The sequence below is a fragment of the Microcebus murinus genome, chromosome 11 (genome assembly GCF_040939455.1).
Source record: "Microcebus murinus isolate Inina chromosome 11, M.murinus_Inina_mat1.0, whole genome shotgun sequence".
Lineage (NCBI taxonomy): Eukaryota > Metazoa > Chordata > Mammalia > Primates > Cheirogaleidae > Microcebus > Microcebus murinus.
The window spans coordinates 39,531,111-39,550,352 of NC_134114.1; the positions used below are offsets into that span (position 1 = coordinate 39,531,111).

Here is a 19,242-nt window from a genome sequence, read left to right on the forward strand (position 1 = left end):
AGCACCCCTTAGTCCTCTGCAGGTCTTAAAGAGGAATGGTGTGAGCCCCATTCTCTGTGAGACCTTGGTATAGCCGATGCACCAACAGAGGGGAAGCGGATGCTCTTGAGAGCCCGGGCTTAATCATCCCTTGAGGCACCTGTGCCACTTGGCAGCCTTTGGGGGGGGGGAGGAACAGTGGAAGGGCAGAAAATAATCTGAATGGAGGAGAGCTGGCACTCTTGTCCTCTTTGTCCCTCTCCGGAAGGCAACCTACCTGGAATGTCTGAGCTCTAGGCTCAGAGTTTCCCCAGGACCTACTGCCCCCCTGTGGCCACCGCAGTCTGTGCAGAAGTTGGGAAATGTTTGCATGAGGACAAAGGACACAGTGGGTGGAGAAGCAGGATGGCACACACGACCTCGGCTTGGATCTGGCAGCCTGGCGCTTTGTTTTTAAGGGCCTTCTAGTTCACTGGCGGTGGCAGCTTTTGGGCTCATAAGGATAGAAAAGGTCTCCAGCAGCTCCAGAGCCTGCTGACTTCCAGAGGTGTGAGGGAAGGAGACACAAAACCCCCACTTACCCTTTCCGTGGAATACCAAGTTTCTTGGGGTTGATTTCTGCGGAAATCTTGCTCCTCCTGTTCTGCTCTGCAACTTCTTCCCATGGAAACTCCTGCAGGTTCTGGCACTTTTCTCTCAGAATTACAGCTGAGCTATGGGTGTTTTTTTTTTTTTTTTGTATTGTTTTGTTTTGTTTTCCTTCCTTCTTAGATGATCTGGCGACCAGTGTCTCTAGTAGCCATCTTGCCCTTCCCATATAAGCAAGCTTTAGCAAACACCTGTGATAGAGCAGGCACTACGCTGGGTGCCAGGGACTCAGAGGTGACTGAGCCAACCTCTCTCTCCAGGGTGCTTCTGCACCAGATGAAAGGGAGGAAAATACTGGCTGTTAGTCTGGTCTTAGGATACAGAAGCCCTTAGCGTGGGGGTGGGGAGTAGAAGGTTTTACTAAGGAGGTTCTATTTGAGTTGACTGGTGAACAGGTAAGAATTTCCCAGCTAAACAGGGATTGGGGATTGGAGAACATTTTAGGAAGGGAAATTATGTGTGTATAGGCTAGGGGGTTGAAAGAAACTCAGTATGTTCTGGAAACGGTAAAGAGTGTGTAGCTGGAGAAGAGGCTTTATGAGGCTGGAGAGAGTCCTAGCAGGACCTAGAAGGATAGAAAGCAAATCTGGGGAATGGGGTCCATGCAGCTGGGCCACAGCAGGCTGCCCACACTGCACCCCCACCCCCCAGCGGAGTGGCAGGAGATGGCCGGGGACAGCTGGCCACGCTGTGAAGGCAACAGGCTAGGATGGGCCAGGAAGTCTATGGACAGAACCTTCTGGGATAGGAGTGTGGTCCAAGCACTCAGGAAAGGCCCCTGCTCCCAGATCCTTCTGTCACTGGCTGCAGTGGAGCAGATGCCACCATTAGAGGATTCTTTGGCAAAAGTAAACAGATGGTAGGGGTCATGGGAAAGTGCATTCTCAGGAAAGGGGGGAAACATTTATCTCTTTCAGGTGTTGCTATATGGGGTTAGAGGAAATGCGTGGGCTGGGTGGGTGGGGTGGCTCAGAGCTAACTCTGATGAAGTCATAAGGGGAAAGACCGTGATCAAAACACTGCTCTGGGCTCAAGGCTCCATTAGAGTGTTTCAAAGTGGCCAGCTGTGGGGAGCAGCCCGAGGCATGAGGTAGCCATGTTCACAAAGGTGGTGGGGGCGCAGAGACGAGGAGGGGGAGAGAAACTCCAAAGAGGTAGAAAGGTCTGGGAAGCAGAAGTGCATTCTCCACGAGCTAGCCCAGGCATGCTGATCGTCAAGGCTTTTGCGCAAAGTAGTTGGGTACAGTTGGTGCACACACGAAGAATGTGGACTTTGGAGTCAGGTCGGAGTCGGCTCTATTTGTCAATGTGTGACCCAGGGCAAGTTATTCAAACCCTGGGAGCCTAAATTTGTAAATGACGCTGATATTTACCTTGTAAGAGTTTCCAAGGATTTAATGACCCAAAATAAACATGCCCTAGATGGTTTGTATTTGTTAACTTTTAGACACCCTGCAACTAGTCTGTGGCTTCCCAGTAAGTGATCAGAAATGGCCACTGGTTTGCCTTGAAGAAGAACAGCTGTGGGCATGCAGGGAACAGCCCCTTACCCCAGCAACAATTTCTAGTCACAACTCTAAACGTGACAGTTAGATGTTCTCAGAAGTCCTTTCCTAGGCTCTGATGCCGGCTGGGTCACCCTGGCATTTGTAAGTCTAGATTGAACAAATGGCAAAATCTACACTGATTTTGCCCTGTAGTAGAATGGCTGCCTTTTCACTCTTTGTGCAGAATTGTGTTTTCCATTGTATCTCAGTAACTTTGAGTACCTTTTTATTTAAAAGTTCTCCTTCAGGCCATTCATTTAAACGCAATGATCCCTGTCGTGGAAACTTAGAGCCAATTTCAGAGAAATTTATATTCATTTATTTAAAAGCTACCAACAGTCAACAGGCTTTTCCTGGCTATAGCCAAACTGCAAGGAAAACAATTTCCTACAGGGACAGGACCCAGATGTGTGCTTAATAGTTGTATCTTGGGCCTGTTACTAAGAGCAGAGTGTTCTGGGAAAGTGGGCCTGGACTGAGGCGTGAGACTTTTAGTCAATAGGTGGGTTTTTTCAGTGTTTGCACAGGTACTCTGGGGATAAACCACTTCTGTTACTGTCTCAACAAAACTGTCCACAGCCAGGGGTGATGGGGCAGTTGAAGAGTGAAAAACAATCGGGGGGTGGGGAGGGTGGTGGTGGTGTGCACACGTGTGTGGGGATTTCCATTTTGTATCTCACTGTATTATCTCAGTAACATTCCGATTTCATACAAAATGCACAAATATGTAAATAAAACCATTTAAGTGGGGGGGGTAAGTCTCACTAAAAATGTTCAAAAATGATATGTGACAATTCTAGTTATACTTTTCTGACATGTAAAATGACATAACCATGGTCACAAATAAATGTAAAAGAATCAGGTTTGAGTGTCCACAGACTTTAGCAATGGGAGAAAATAACTAATTTAAAAACAAATGTTGAATTTTGAATTTAAAGATAGATTTTCCTCCCTCAATGGATAGAACCGTTTTAAGCTGTTGAGAAACTGAGTAGCCTTTGTAAGGTCTTTCTAGGTTGCCCAAGAGCCGATGCAAATGAGCAACAGCAGGGACTTGAGCTGTTTGCCTTGGTTCAGAGATGTCTGAGCTTCCTTCTGCTTTAGCACTTTCTTCTCCCTCAGCTTTCCTTCTCTTACTCTTCTGTTCACTCCATTCACTAGCCAAAGCATTAGGCTACATGTATGAAAGAACATACAGATAGTTTGTTGTAATAAGTTTTATATTTTAAAAGTATGGAAAGAATGTTTTATATTATTTTAAAAAGAAAAAAGCTTAAATGGAAAGTTAAGCAATCCTGAATTAAAAAATTACCTCTCTGCCTCTGGACTAGGGAAACAGAATGCTCTAAGGGACTAACATCTTTCCCAGAGCAGGATGGACTACATTAATCATACAAATTTGGACAAGAGGTACTACAGGCTTAAAGATAGGCTGAGCCTATAAAAGCCATAGCCAAATAAGAGTTTAAACAAAGGAATACATAGCCCAAAGCTGAGATACTATTGCTATAAATTCTAGTGTATATGTGACTGGATGACATTTACTTGTTGACTAGTTTGTAGATTTTTTTACTCCACTTTTGGATAAAATCACAATGTGAAGGCATATACATCTAATAGCTGAGATTTTTTTTCTTCCAGGTGGACTTGTTGACTAAGCTAGTATCATACACTACTACTCAGTAACTTCAAGAGGCAGCAGTGGGATGCTGTGCATCATTCTGCTTCATGCCTCCATGACAAGGATGGAGACTCCAGCAGTGTGGGCATAAATGGGCCACACGATGGCGCAGTACCTCCACACTTGGTCCCTTGACACAGTAGGTTAAAAAAAGTCCACAGGGGCTGGGCATGGTGGCTCGTGCCTGTAATCCTAGCACTCTGGGAGGCAGATGGATTGCTCAAGGTCAGGAGTTCGAAACCAGCCTGAGCAAGAGCAAGACCCCGTCTCTACTATAAATAGAAAGAAATTAATTGGCTAACTAATATATAGAGAAAAAATTAGCCGGGCATGGTGGCACATGCCTGTAGTCCCAGCTACTCGGGAGGCTGAGGCAGCAGGATTGCTTGAGCCCAGGAGTTTGAGGTTGCTGTGAGCTAGGCTGACGCCACGGCACTCACTCTAGCCTGGGTAACAAAGCGAGACTCTGTCTCAAAAAAAAAAAAAAAAAAAAAAAAAAGTCCACAGGGAGGTAGGTAGGATGCTGGGATTCTAGAACTCTTCTAATAAATATGGAAAACTAGTAAATGAACCTGCCATCTCCATTCTATGTTATTAAGGCCATGATAGTGTATAGATTTTCCTCTAAATCCTACTCCATTATGCCAAATAAAGTGTTTAACCACTTCAGTACCAGTGTTGACCATAGTCGATAGCCACAGATGAACGTGCACAACAACCGTAGCCGACAGTCGTGATACTTTTCTAATTTTTCATTTATCAAAATAAAGTTGTGAACATTTAAAAATGTAATAAAAACATATGTGTATATGTTACCTATTCTGACTGACATTACAAGTAAAGCTGCCTGTAAAGGAAAACAAGCTTTCAGTGCTTTAAAGCTTTCCTCATCATACAAGCACAGGTTTTGCGGCCGGTGAGCACGGTACCAAAGTGGTTAAAAGCCACAAAACCCACATAAAGCAACTACGTTATACTAAGGTGTTTATTTGCCCAACATCAGTAGTGATAAATACTGTCACCCCAAACATGCATAGATTAGTCGGATGGTAGTGACCACACACAGAAATAATTTGAATAAGAATTTATTTCTTGAAATTTACTTAAAGGATTAGGGCTAATATATAATAGAATGCTTATGGTAACCTTTAGAGTTATGTCAACAAAAAATGAAAGCTGTGGTTATAATTAGCACATGCAATTCACTGCAAAGGTAAAAATACATACCATAGACAAGCTTTCCAAATGAAGTTACATTAGGTGGGGTAAAACAGCAAGTGGATGTGAAAGGATTGCACTTAGAAGGAAACGGGACATAGCTAGGATACAAAAAGGAGATACACCTAATGCTAATCACTGTATTGTCCTACCAGCAGATTGCACATTTATTTTTAGAGTATATTATTCAATATACATATATTATACATTAAGATTAAAAAATTTTCAAATATCTACCTTTAAAATATCCCTTTGTTTCTGACACATCACATTTTGGTATTCATCTAACAGCATTTGAAACATGTAGTTATTCAGACAAAGCTTGAGTTCAAGGGATAAAAGATTTGGAACATCTGTTACCATCAGCCTTAAATGCATTTCATCATGTTCCATCAACTTTAGTGAACAACTGGGTAATGTAACCCATTTGCAGGAACTACTGACTGCAAAAAGCCCTTAAAAATTTAGGAACAGAATGAGTAACGGAAGAGCTCACTCTGAGCTGCCACCTTTTTATTGCAACATATACAAGAATATCATGCTAGTGCACATACTAGTAACCTATATGATGGAAAAAAATTAATCCAAAAGATGTTGCATTTGGCTTTGGAAAGTTTTGACTTACATCTCAATTGTTTATAAACTATCTGAAAAGGAACTGCTGCCAAAGAATAGTCCAAAGAAGAAATAGGCTGTAAATTTGCTAGTTCATATCTTCTTTGAAATGGATGACAATGTCCAATTTTAGGCTAACCCTAAATACCTTGCCATTTTATGGCTCTATATTCTTTTAACTTATAGAAAAGTACAAAAAAATTTTTTAAAGTAATCTGAGCAATAAAAATCTAGTATCTACAATAGAAAGCTATCCCAATCAATTCTTTTGAATAATTGAACTTTAAATTTTATGTAGATTACTTTAATATTTTACTCATCTCTCAACAAAATAAAAACCTTACTGACACAGAAATGTATGCTCTTAATACCAACTGAGCAAAATCAAATAGAAAAGAATGATGTGGAATATAACAGGAGGAAGATCTCTTCTGATTGATTTACTTGGTCAATATATGCCAGTAAACAAATACTTTTGGGAATTCTATATGATTATTCTACTTCTACATTTAATAGGTCATAGTTTTAACTAGTTAACTGTGTGGGTAGAAAAAGACATCTTTATGTTTGATATCTATTTCTAAAACTACTTTAGATTTTCTACTTTAAAGATGAATTTTAATAAATGCTTTATAAATATACTTCATTAACCTTTAACTTCACAATAAGAATTATGGTCATTGGATGACTACATGTGGTAAAATCCCTTATCCAAGAATAAGGTTGAAATTAAACTAGGTAGAAGAGAACATATTAATGATTGTTTTTTTTCTCCATGCTTCTATTCAAATATTGAGTATGTTCCTGAGTGCTGATTGATCCATACTAAAAAAGGATTAAATTCTTAAAATTTAACTGGTAGAAAGTCTGAAGTTTATAGTTTTCTAATAATTATTCAGCAGCACTATCCTTTCATGAGAGATGAAGGAAGGATACCAGTAACTGACAGTCAAATTACAATAGCAACACAGATCTTTTTTTTTTCTTTTTTTAAATCCTAAAAGGGGCAACTGCAGTTGTAGAAGCAGTGAATTAGTTTTGTCCACAAAGGCTGTTTTCTTATGTGCTGGCATTACTTTTTAAATGACATTTTTTTAGACACTAAAGATTTAAAGAGTAATCCACTAACTTATTAGACTAGGTAAGCAGAGGATATTTTAGGTTTATGTAAAATCTAAAGTACAACCTACATGCATGAAAACATAGATTATTCTAAGACATGCTCTAGGAAAGTAATTTTGTATTTAAAACAAGTTTTATGATTGGTTTTTAGGGCAAAGATGTACATTACATATTAGTGCTCAAATATATGTTCATTTCCTGAATGAATTTTTGCACAGTAACCATATATCCACTCACTGTCTAAAGTGCTCTTGTGGCCATGGGCATTCACTTACTGTACCATGCTCTATATAGATTTTAACATGCAAATCTGCTTATATGAAGTCCTTTCTTTAATGATCCTTCATTCTTATCCCCTTAGATCACGAGTTCACATTTTAAAACTGCCCCCAAAATGTATAAACCTCACACTACAATATGGCTACTTGTTAAGAGGAAGGTTACAGGTAAACACGATTTCAATAACATGAACACTTATTTTTGAGGAAATGGAAAATGTAACAGGTATAAATTTCTTGACATAAATAGCAAGACGAATCCAGTCTGATCTGGCCCAGCTTTGGTGGTGTTGCCACTATCTTGTGTGAATTTGGGTCTCTGTCCCTAATCTTCCTTGTTCTACCAATCTACTTTTGCTTAAAGTAGGAAATTGAATATATCAGAATAAAGCATCTACTCAGACCATGTATGTGAACAAACTGAAAAGTATTAGGCATTATATAAATCTAAGAATACAAAGGATAAAGTAAATAGGAAGTCTAACATATGAATATTCTGACTAAAAACTAGAATTCCATTTCAATTGTAAATGTATACAAAGTTTTCTTAGTCTTTTATTCTTCAATAACCTCCACAAACTATTTTAAGTCTGCCTGGCTTCTATAACTTAGTTATGACAGAAAAATCTATTTCCTCTGAACCCACTTGATAGTAGTAGTCAACCACTAATGCTGCATGACAGTTTCCTCTTATTTCCTCAGCCCCTGCCTCCATGTCACATGTGGTGGTTAGGGGACAGCATAAATGCATTAGTGGCTTTAGCACTAAACTCTGGAGGTCTGGCTCACTTTTCTCTTGAAGAAGAGGTTTAAAATATTCTTAAGCTGGGTGCAGTGGCTCATGCCTGTAGTCCCACGAAGGCTGAGGCAGAAGGATTGCCTGAGCCCAGGAATTCAAAACCAGCCTGGACAACATGGCAAGACCCCATCTCAAAAAAAGAAAAAAATCCTAAATCACAATGTGGAACTAAGTTCCACTAGAACTCAGATACAAAACACTCTTTATTAAGTGTCCCTACAATGAGGATATTTGCTAAGATCAATATGTACATTTTTGGGGTTCTCTTTTGTTTTGGTAAATACTGCTTCAGTCCTCTTAGTTTGCTTAAAACACTTATAAAATTTTAAAACCTTGCCCTACTTAAAAACAAAGTATACTTTTGCTTTCTGATCAGTGGTGAAAAAACCAAAAACCCCCAATACACTTTAAACTGAAAACATTGTATAAAGTGCTTCATCGCCAAATTCTCTGAAGTCTTAATGATGCTTATATATTTTATATAAATGCATAGAAAATGTCAACAATGTAAGCATTTATAAATGGCAAACAATTTTTAAATGTGGCATTCCCAGTTCTTATGAGTTTGTGAGATGGATCTTTAAAGAAGTTGTCAATAATAGCAAATTTCTGAAAATTAATGAAATTGGTTATATATTTAAAAAAACATTTTTAATATGTCAAGTTAAAGCTCCAGAATTCCTCCAGCAACAACTGGCAACATTATGCCCAATGGAAGGGAACTAAGGAATATTTTATATGTTGATATAAATATGAGGCCCTCCCCTGTTTTTGTCAAACTACCAAAAGCTGGGCTCATATAGTTATGTCATGTGGATCTCTTTTTAAATTATGTTGTCAGGTGAAGTAGGCAGTCTAGACCTTGTTCCTCTAATTTTTTATATTAACTGTTTCTAAGACACTTTGATGACTACTTGCATCAAAATCAGTGTAGCTGTGCTAAGTATATCACTGCTTCTATCATACATATCATAAGTATATCATACCTTTTGTTTTCTGTGTAGCAAAACAAGAAGTTTTACTGTATAAATTTCAGACAAGCTTTCTGTTTTTCTTCAGTGCAAACATCCTGAAACAGCATAAAGTCATTCAGCTATTCAGAGGATAAAGTCAGTTTATGTAGTGCTTAAAGGAGAATCCCAGGTATTCTGGGATGGAAATAGCCCATGGAGAGTTCAGTACATTTTTGTCCTTAAGGGCAAATGATTACCTTCAGAGAGTGAAGATTATTTTTTATCTGAATTCACAGATATTTTTAGCTTTATAGGTACTTCTGACATTGTAACAGAAACTAGTCTTTCATTGAGGCATGTAGCCACCTTGTCTTACAGTCTGTGGTAAGTAACTTTTAGGCATTCCTTCATCAAGCACAGCTTCCATCCCAGCTGTTTTGAATCTCTCTCCTTGTCCTTCAGTATCTGGACCAAAAGCATCTGCTGCAGAAACTTCCTGAAACATTTTCATTTGCCCAGATCCACAGGACTGTGGAATACCTGAAATCTGCTGTTTAAGTCTAACGAAATCTTCCTCATTGACTGATGAAACTTGATTTGACCTTTCAAAATGTGAAATATCTGGACTGGTTTCCTGTTGACTGCAGTTTTGTTTGAAATACTGTTGCCTGGGCAAAATGCCATCACCACCATCTACATTATCTACTAACTGTAGATCTTCTGGCCGCTCCTCTGAATCTAACAAGGGCTGGGTGGACTCAGATCTTGAGAAGACTTGGACTGATGGAACCTGGTGTCTGTAGCCACTGTGTACCACGGTAGAGTACTGGACAGTGCTCGAAGTATTTTGTGCAGACTCATTTTCATCACTGCTAGAAATGCTTGGCCTTGAAGAAGACATGCATGAAGACCCCCCAATACCACTGCTGTGTCCTTCAGTACTAACTTTTTCCTTTTTGAATAGTTCCAGTGATTTCAGATCTTCTGGAAAAGACTTTTTGTCATTTGCTTCTATTTCCACAACACTTACGTCGGTGAAATTGCCATCGGAATACATTTGATCTTTTGGATTAAAATTGTGCTAAGGAAGAGAAAAAAATAGATTATTACTTATGGCAAAGTTCATTTAGAAACTCTGATATGGCAAATATTAAAGCCACAGAGATAATACATCTGTGAAATTTCTCAGTAACTTTCAGTAGTGCAGAAATAACCCATATTATGTCACTAAATCACTGTCAACTACCCAAATTGAGGATATTATAAATAAGTCTGGCCAGTTGTGGGTTCATGCCTGTAATCCTAGCACTCTGGGAGGCCAAGGCAGGAGGATCGCTTGAGGTCAGGAGTTCGAGACCAGCCTGAGCAAGAGTGAGAACCTGTTTCTATTAACAACTTCAGTACCAGCATCGACTATAGTTGATAGCCACAGATGAACACGCATGTCGACTTCAGCCAACAGCTGTGATATGACTTTCTAATTTTTCATATCAAAATAAAATTGTGAACATTTAAAAATAACATAATGAAAACATATGTATATGTTACCTATTCTGATTTACATTACAAGTAAAGCAGCCTGCCTGTAAAGTAAAACAAGCTTTCAGTGCTTTAAAGCTTTCCTCATCACACAAGAGCAAAATGGATTCGTCGTCAATGCGCAGCACAAACTATCGTGGACTGTGAGTGCCGGCTGTGGGCAAGGTTTCGAGGCCAGTGAGTGCTGTACCCACCTGGTTGTTAAAATAGAAATTATCTGGGTGTGGTGGCACCCGCCTATAGATAGTGCCAGCTACTCAGGAGGCTGAGGCAGGAGGATCATTTGAGCCCAGGCGTCTGAGGTTGCTGTGAGCTAGGCTGACACCGGGGCATGGCACTCTAGCCCAGACAACAGAGCGAGAGACTCTTAAAGAAAGAGTCTAAGAAATCTGAATCGGGCTGTATTTCCTCAGAAGTTCCAAATTAATATTGTTGGTGTTACTAGTTGCAGGCCATTAGCTTATCAAAATGTATTTAATACCTAGACAGCAAACTAGAAAACATTAAGAAAAATGGAACCTGAATGACCGAGGTTTTGTAGAATATAAAAACATAACACATTTCAATCTGTTACATAAAATAAAAGGATTATTGGAGGATGATATATGCAAATTATTTCCCCTTTGGGGTATATTTAAAGAGTTTAGTGTAGATTCCCAGAAATCATTTCATCAGTGCTAAATGGTAGACTGTTAAACTTGGTTCTAATATTCAATCCAAAATGCTTGCCTTTTAACAAAGTTATCCTCATAGGAGTTTTAGCAAGTTCAACGAAATATTTGTTTACTAAATAGAGAATTAGGAATATCAGAACAAATATGCTAAGATGATGTACTGTATTTTAAATTTTGATTAAAATTTTCATTGTGTAACTTTTATTTTTATTTATTGTTTGATTTAGGCTATCTCTTGGTTGAACTCTACAAATGTATCCTAATAAACAACTCAGAAGTATTTTATCTTACCCTTGGAGGTGTGTGAGGTGACCACTGGGCAATATGACTCTTTGAAGGATCTGGAACGTTAGGCCAGATGTGTTTTTTAATTCTGAAGAGAAAAGAACTGCATGTAATAAACAATGAATAGTCCCTATTTCTAAACATGTTGATGTAAGAATCTTAAGAACCAAACCCCAAAGCCAAACAAAAATACTATTTTTCTTGTAACCAATAGAAAAATATTGTTGAAAATGCATAAGGGTCTTAATGTATTCATAATAAAGACCTGTTAACAAGTCTAAGGTTAATAATCAGTATTCAATTTTTTAAAAAATTCTCAAAATTCTGCAGTAAAAACCACTTAAAAACTTTATCCAGGCCAAAACATGTTATGGTACACCCCCTCCCAACAAAAGCAAAAATGTTCAATTTCCACTTAAAATAACCCAGATAAAATTGATATCAAATAGAATATAAATTATCTTTTTTACAATGAAAAAAGGTTCATATTTAAAATATCCAATTCACTTGGGATAGCCATATTATCGAAAACCTACTTAAGTATGTTTACCTTAATATAGTTCCTAGCTCAAAGTTAGAGATCCATTAAGTATAGGAAGTGAGCCATCTTGAAAATAAGTTCACATGTAAGAATGGTGCTTCTGGTAAGGCAGAGTGAGATCCTATCAGACTGACTGTCCTGCAAGAAACACCTATACAATCTGGATGTAATATGAAAAAGCAGTAAAGCTGACAACCTGGACAAATAGACCAACCAATGGATGCATTTCTTGAAAGACAGAAATTACCAAAACAGATTCAAGAAAAAGAAAGCTTTGATATACTTAATTAAAAACCTTCCCACAAAGAAAACTCTAGGCCCAGATGGCTTCATTTGTGAATTCTGTCTAATATTAAAAAAAAAAAAAAAAATAGTACCAATACCACACAAACTCTTCTAGAAAATAAAGGAGGGTAACATGTTCCCATTAATTTTATATTGTTACCCTGATTCCAAAACCAAAGACATCATACACAAAAGGACAGACTAATATCATTCATGAATATAGATGTAAAAAATTAACAAACTCAATGTAGCAAAACCTAAGGAATGCAAGGATGGTATATGAAAATCAGTAAAATTTATCATATTCATGGAAGGGAGGAAAAAAACTGTATGATCTCAGATTCAGAAAAAGCACTTGACAAAATTCACCTATTCATGATAAAAACTGCTAACAGAAGATATAAGAACTTCCTTCTGGAGGAAGTAGTAAGGGGGAGAAAAACAAACCCCACTTAAGCTACAGCTAAGATCCCATGTAATGATAAAAGATTAAATGCTTTTTCAAGTCAGGAATGTAAAGATGTTGGCTCTTATCACTTCTAGTCAACATTGTAGGGGTGGTCCTAGCCAGTGCATTAAGACAAAAAAAAAAGCATAAAAATAAGAACTATAATTACTTGCAAGCAGCATGACTGTATGTAGAAAATCCTAAGGAATACAAAAAGAAATATAATTTCTTAAAAATTATATTTCTATAAACTAATAACAATTAGAAATTTTAAAATTTCATTTACAGTAACAAGAAAACATACTTAGGAATAAATTTACCAAAAGATGTGCAAGGCCTGTCCACTTCAAACTACAAAACACATTGCAAAGAAATTAAACAAAAACTCAGAGAAGTAAGCAGACAATCCAGGTTGATGGACTAAAAGACTAACAGTGCGAAGACTGCATTTCTCCCTAAATTGATCTATAGAGTGAATAAAATCCCAATCAAAATTATAGCAGTGTTTTTTAAAGGAAACAGACAAGCTGTTATTAAAGTTTATATGAAAGGAAAAGGACCTAGCCAAAATTCTGAAAAAGAAGAAATACTGGAGGAATTCTACCTAATTTCAAAACCTACTATATAGAGCTATACTAATCAAGACAGTGTTATATTGGCGTAACAACAGGCATATAGATAGATTAATAGAATTAAGAGTCAAGAAATAGATATGGACTTATATGGATAATTGCTTCTGGCAAAGATACCAAAGCAACTGAATAGGAAAAAGTTTTTTCAAAATAAATGACATTAGAACTAGGCATCTATGGGAACAAAATGAACCTTGATCCTGACCTCCCACCATGCACAAAAATAACTCAAAATGGGCCATGTGTGGTTGCTCACACTTGTAATCCTGGCACTTTGGGAGGCCAAAGTGGGAGGATTACTTGAGGCCAAGAGTTTAAGACCAGCCTGGGCAAAAAAAAAAAAAAGAAAAAAAATTAGCTGGGTATGGTGGCACATGCTTATAAGTCCCTGCTACCTGGGAGGCTGAGGCAGGCAGATGATTTGAACCTAGGAGTTCAAAGCTGCAATGAGCTGTGATCATACCAGTACACCCCAGCTTTGGTGACACGAGACCCTGTCTCAAAAAACAAAAAAAATATCCCCAAACTCAAAATGGATCACAGACATAAGAGCTAAAACTATTGAACTTCTAGAAGAAAACATCAGAAAATATGTGACACTTGGTTAAGCAGAGATTTCTTAAACAGGACACAAAATGTAGGCACCAGAGGAAAACAAAACATAAAATGAATTTAAAAATTAAAACTTTTTTCTAAAGTCATAGTTAAGAAAACAAAAAGGCAAAGCACAGACTGGGATAAAAATTTTGTAACCAATACACACAAAGAACTTTTATAGCTCAATATAAACAAAATTACTCAATTTGAAAACGGGCAAAAGATTTCAATAGACACATAACAAAAGAAGATATGTAAACGACACATGAAAGGATCCACTTGGGCAAAAGATTTCAATAGACACATAACAAAAGAAGATATGTAAACGACACATGAAAGGATCCACTTCTAGTCATCAGCGAAATAGAAATTAAACCATAATCAGTACTACACACCCACTAGAAAAAAATCACTAAAATTTAAAAACTGTATTAGTACCAAGTATTAGTGATGATATGGAACACTGCTGGTGGGAATGCAAGATGGCATACCCAACTTTGAAAAAGTTTGGCAGTCTTTTATAAAGTTAAACATACACTTACCATAGGACCTTGCATTCCTAATCCTATTTATTCAAGATAAATGAAACCATATTCCCACACAAAGCATTGTATGTGAATATTCATAGCAACATTATTCATAATAGCCAAAAATTGGAAACAAGCTAAACTTCCCTCATGGATGACTATTTTGATACATTCTTATATTCTATAGAATAACTACTCAGCAATAAAAAAGAGAAAAATATTAGTATATGCAACACCATGGATGAATCTCAAAAATATTATCCTAAGTGAAAGATGTCATACACAAAACATTATATCCTATTTGATTCCATTTATATGACATTCTAGAAAAGGCAAAAACTACAATTATGGAAAACAGATCAATGACTGCCTGGAGTCAGAGACTGAGGAAGAGGAGAGACTATAAAACAGAATGAAGAAACTTTTTATGGTGATGGAAATGTTCTATATCTTGATTATAGTGCTAGTTATATATTAGCATATAATTATAAAAATTCATCAAACTATACCCTTAAAATGGATGAATTTTATTACACATAAATTATACTTCAATAATAATAGAAGGAAGATGCAAACATATGAATAAGAGTACTTACAGATCTCGCTTATTAAAACAGAACAATACTCCCAGAAGAGTTGTCAATAGGAATGCTAAGCAAACAGGCACGACTATGGCTTCGATTTCTCCTTGAGCTGAAAAACAAAGACAGGGGTATGATGGGAAATAACTGTAGACACATACCAAGGAGAAATAATATAACTTCCCAACCAGACTACTGTTGAAAAGATGAAATACCATCCTAATTTTTTTTACAGTCTTTTCAGACTTAAAGCTAGTTTTCCCACCACCCTCCTTAGGAAATCATATTCTAGCCATTTATGCCTTACATAGTTACCTGGCCACATACTAAGCATAAAATATAATGTTGGTTGGGGGATTTAAATGATATAGTTCAGTTAATTGGATAATCTACCCAGTAAATTAGAGCTTTCAAACTGTCCCCTTATTATATTTATGATCTGCATTCAGCAGAATCTTAGCAAAGCTTATCTTTGAGTTCTAACACTCATCACCATATAACAGACAAATCATATCAGAACAAGTATGAATACTGGGTAAAACTGGAAAAGCTATAGAATAAACTAATTGAACTAAAAATTTAACCTTCTAAGAGGAATAAAAACACAACTCTCAAACAATTTTTAATAACTATTTACCCATTTTCAAAAAGGTGATACAACTGATTTTTTCTTCCTCTTTAAATTTTACTGTATAGTCTAAATTCCCTAAATGAGATATTATTTAATACAATATTATATACAATACTGCATTTGCAGTATTACTTTCATACAAAGTAATGAAAGTAACACTGCAGCTATATATATACAAAGTAAGGTATGAAAATAATATTGCAGCCATATACTATTCACTCACTTTTCTCTTCCCACTACACATAGCCATATCCCTTTGTAAGTAACCCTACTATCCTATGAAGCCCAGTAGACATCAAGAAATAGATCACTGCTTGGGAATAAATTATGGGTTGGCATACATTAACTCTTAAATGCTAAGGATCTTATATATATATAATGCCAAGTCTAATTTAGGCAGAACTTTTCCTTTACTAAACTTAAGCTTTTATGTTTTCATGCCTGGGCCTTTACCCATGCCACCTTCTAAGACACCACCCTCTTCCTATTTGTTTACATCCTAACTTTAAGACTCAAGTATTGTCTCCTCCATATAACTCTATTTGACGATGACCCACTTCACTCCCCAACTGAGATGTTTAAATTCCTACTTTATTTACTATCCGCATAGCCCACTGGTTCTCTATTTGTTTGGTTTACTTATGCCATATTACTTCAAGTAAGCTGTTAGGTCTTTGGATCCATACCATGTGAAGAAGCCATAATGGATCCATGAAATAATAGATAGGTAATTGAAAAAAAGCAGATTATGAAATAATACTAATGAGCATGATCTAATTTTTGGAATAAAATGTATATATAGGAAAGACTAAAAGATATAAAAATATGTTAGATTATTTTTGGGTAAGGGATTAGGAATGATTTTTCTTCCTCTTTGTATTTTATTGTATAGTCTAAATTTCCTCCCTATAATGACTGACCATTACTTTTGTAATCAAGAAAAATATTTTAAGAGTTTATTTTTGTTTTTCTAGAGATTATGATATAAAGTTTTATTTAAAGTATTATTTGTTATATATCTATTCTCTTAATACACCACTACATGGGACAAACCTCATCTCAGAAACTATTAATATTCATTATTAGCCCTGAAAGCAAAGCTCAGAATCTTTTATTATCTGTTTTATGTAGTCACTCATCTATTTATTCTCTTAATTAGCAGGCATTCAACCAACAAGGAACATGGAGCTTACTATTTATCATTCACTGTGTTGGCACTTGGAGGCTGGGTTTATAAATACAATTATAATATAATAAGGTCATTTCTGTAATGACTCAAAATGTAGTGGGAACAAGAAAGAATTTAACTCAAGTATACTTTAGGGAGGCTATAGGAACAGCCAAAACAAGAGAAGGTGAGAACACCTAAATGAGGACAATGCACTGGGGAAAGACATGAAAAGGTGGAAAGCATGAGGAGGAGCTTATGGTCAAAGGAAGAAACGAGGAAAAAGTGTAGGCAGAAAAAATAATTAAGCACAATCAATAGGACCTGACAACTTGCTTTATGTGAGAGAAAAAGATACAAAGAAATTTATTGCAATTACATCTAAATTCCAGGCTTTGGCAAAGTTTTGGGTGGTTGTGGCATGGAATAGAGGAAGAAAATCTTGTGTTTGGGAAGGAGAGGACAGGTGAAGTCATGGACAGGGAGCCTGAATGGGCAGATAAGAAAATAGGGCTAAGAACAGAGCTCTGAGGAATACAAATAATTTAAAAGTAGAGCAGAAGGCCGGGCGCGGTGGCTCACGCCTGTAATTCTAACACTCTGGGAGGCGGAGGCGGGCGGATTGCTCGAGGTCAGGTGTTCAAAACCAGCCTGAGCAAGAGCAAGACCCCATCTCTACTATAAATAGAAATTAATTGGCCAACTAATACATATAGAAAAAATGAGCTGGGCATGGTGGCGCATGCCTGTAGGCCCAGCTACTCTGGAGGCTGAGGCAGAAGGATCTCTTGAGTCCAGGAGTTTAAGGTTGCTGTGAGAGCTAGCCTGATGCCACAGCACTCTAGCTGGGGCAACAGAGTGAGACTCTGTCACACACACAAAAAAGGAACCTGCTTGGAAAGATATACAAATTCTTTTGGGATGTAGAGTTTAGGTGAATTTGGTTGGTCAGAAGCAGTTAATAAAACACCAAAAAGGTAAGGAATAATATTTCCTATAGTTTAAAGAAACCACCAAAACTAGATAAATATAAAAATCATAATTTATGAACACTTTGTTTCTATGAATCCAGAGATGCACTTTTCCACAAAATATTACTATATAAACTGTGTTCATTTCTAACCTGATTAAGCTTAAAAAGGGAAAAGAAAAAAATAAAAGATCAAACTACATTATTTCTTACCAAATTTTGGTGTAGTAAAAGTGAATTCTGGACCATCCTTCCCACCTTCATCTGTGTACGCTGCCATTCGTACCATGTACAATGTGTCACTAGTCAAAGAGGACAGTGTATATTCTGTGTGGGATGAATCCACATTCACAGCTGGAAGAAATAAAAAGCTGCTTTATTCAACTACTCCGTGTCTTTGCTTCACCTGGCCTATATTTGGCATTGTATTAGAAGGGAATAAAAATATTTTTGCCAGGAAGCAACTTTAATAACCCTGATTATTGTACATATAATATTCTTCTATAAGCACAATATTTTTTCAATAGAACCATGAAAACAATCATAAGGTATACTCTCAGGTGTTTCCTGATGATAATATAGTATGATAAGATGTACAACATAAGTTAGTATTTAAAAGCTTAGGAAAAAAAAACATTTGAGTCTTAATAACTGATATGGTTACATTACCAGTTTCATTTCCAATGTTGGTTCTATAAAATATAGTATAATTTCTGATAAATCCATTCTGTACATCGACAGGAAGTTGGTCCCACTCTAAGACTGCTTCATTTTTCCCTACTTTTTTTGTCCGAACAGTAGGTCCTTTGGAAGGTGCTGAAACAGAATAAATGCACTTGCTAATTGAAAATCTATTAGAATTTAGTAAAATTTCCTTATCATAAAATTATTTTAACATAATGAAACACATTCTTACTTAAAACTGATATGACTTTGTTAATATGAAACTCAACCTTTTTTCAGAGAAAGTGATTTTAGACTTACGAGCTTGTTTAAGATATGCCTTTATAGATACAGGGCTTCCTGGTCCATCAGCATATACTGGAGTAACTGTTATCAAATAGCATTTGCTCTCTGCCAGGTATCCTAAAGTAAAAATAGCAGATTAGCATTTTTTCCCCATAATGAAAAAATGAGATTAATTCCTTTCCTTTTTTACATTATAATTCTTTAACCACTTAAATTTCCTTTCTTTTAAAACTGCAGTTTTCTAATTAAGCATTGCCTTTTGTGTACTGGATTCAACCTTAATAGGGTAAAACTGTTTGTAAACGTATCGCCAATACAGTGGATAAAAAATAAATATATTTTATTTATTTTATATAAATAAATTTATTTTATATAAAATAAATAAATATTAATAAAAGTAATGACTGTATTTAAAGCAATGATCTCAAATTACTCTGGGTCTTCCTTAAGAGTTAACAATTTTTGTATATCTTACCTAATTCTCTGAGAACTGCCTAATGAGCAAGATACTGCTAATAAGACCAAGGGAGAAGCACTAATGGACCTGGTTTGTTG

General features: G+C 36.6%; 1 protein-coding gene across 2 annotated transcripts in view; it reads right to left on the bottom strand.

Annotated features, from left to right (window-relative positions):
• Positions 1 to 4,924: 4,924 nt before the first annotated feature.
• The window catches only part of IL6ST (interleukin 6 cytokine family signal transducer), a 49,651-nt gene continuing 35,333 nt past the window's right edge, over positions 4,925 to 19,242 (bottom strand). For both annotated transcript variants that reach the window (XM_076008028.1, XM_076008029.1), the window contains exons 12-17: positions 18,703 to 18,804; positions 18,388 to 18,534; positions 17,932 to 18,072; positions 14,965 to 15,061; positions 11,345 to 11,426; positions 4,925 to 9,921 (exon numbers count right to left, since the gene is read on the bottom strand). In XM_076008028.1, the coding sequence (XP_075864143.1) occupies positions 9,187 to 9,921; positions 11,345 to 11,426; positions 14,965 to 15,061; positions 17,932 to 18,072; positions 18,388 to 18,534; positions 18,703 to 18,804 (1,304 nt within the window). In that variant the 3' untranslated portion in view covers positions 4,925 to 9,186. The remainder of the gene's footprint in view (positions 9,922 to 11,344; positions 11,427 to 14,964; positions 15,062 to 17,931; positions 18,073 to 18,387; positions 18,535 to 18,702; positions 18,805 to 19,242) is intronic.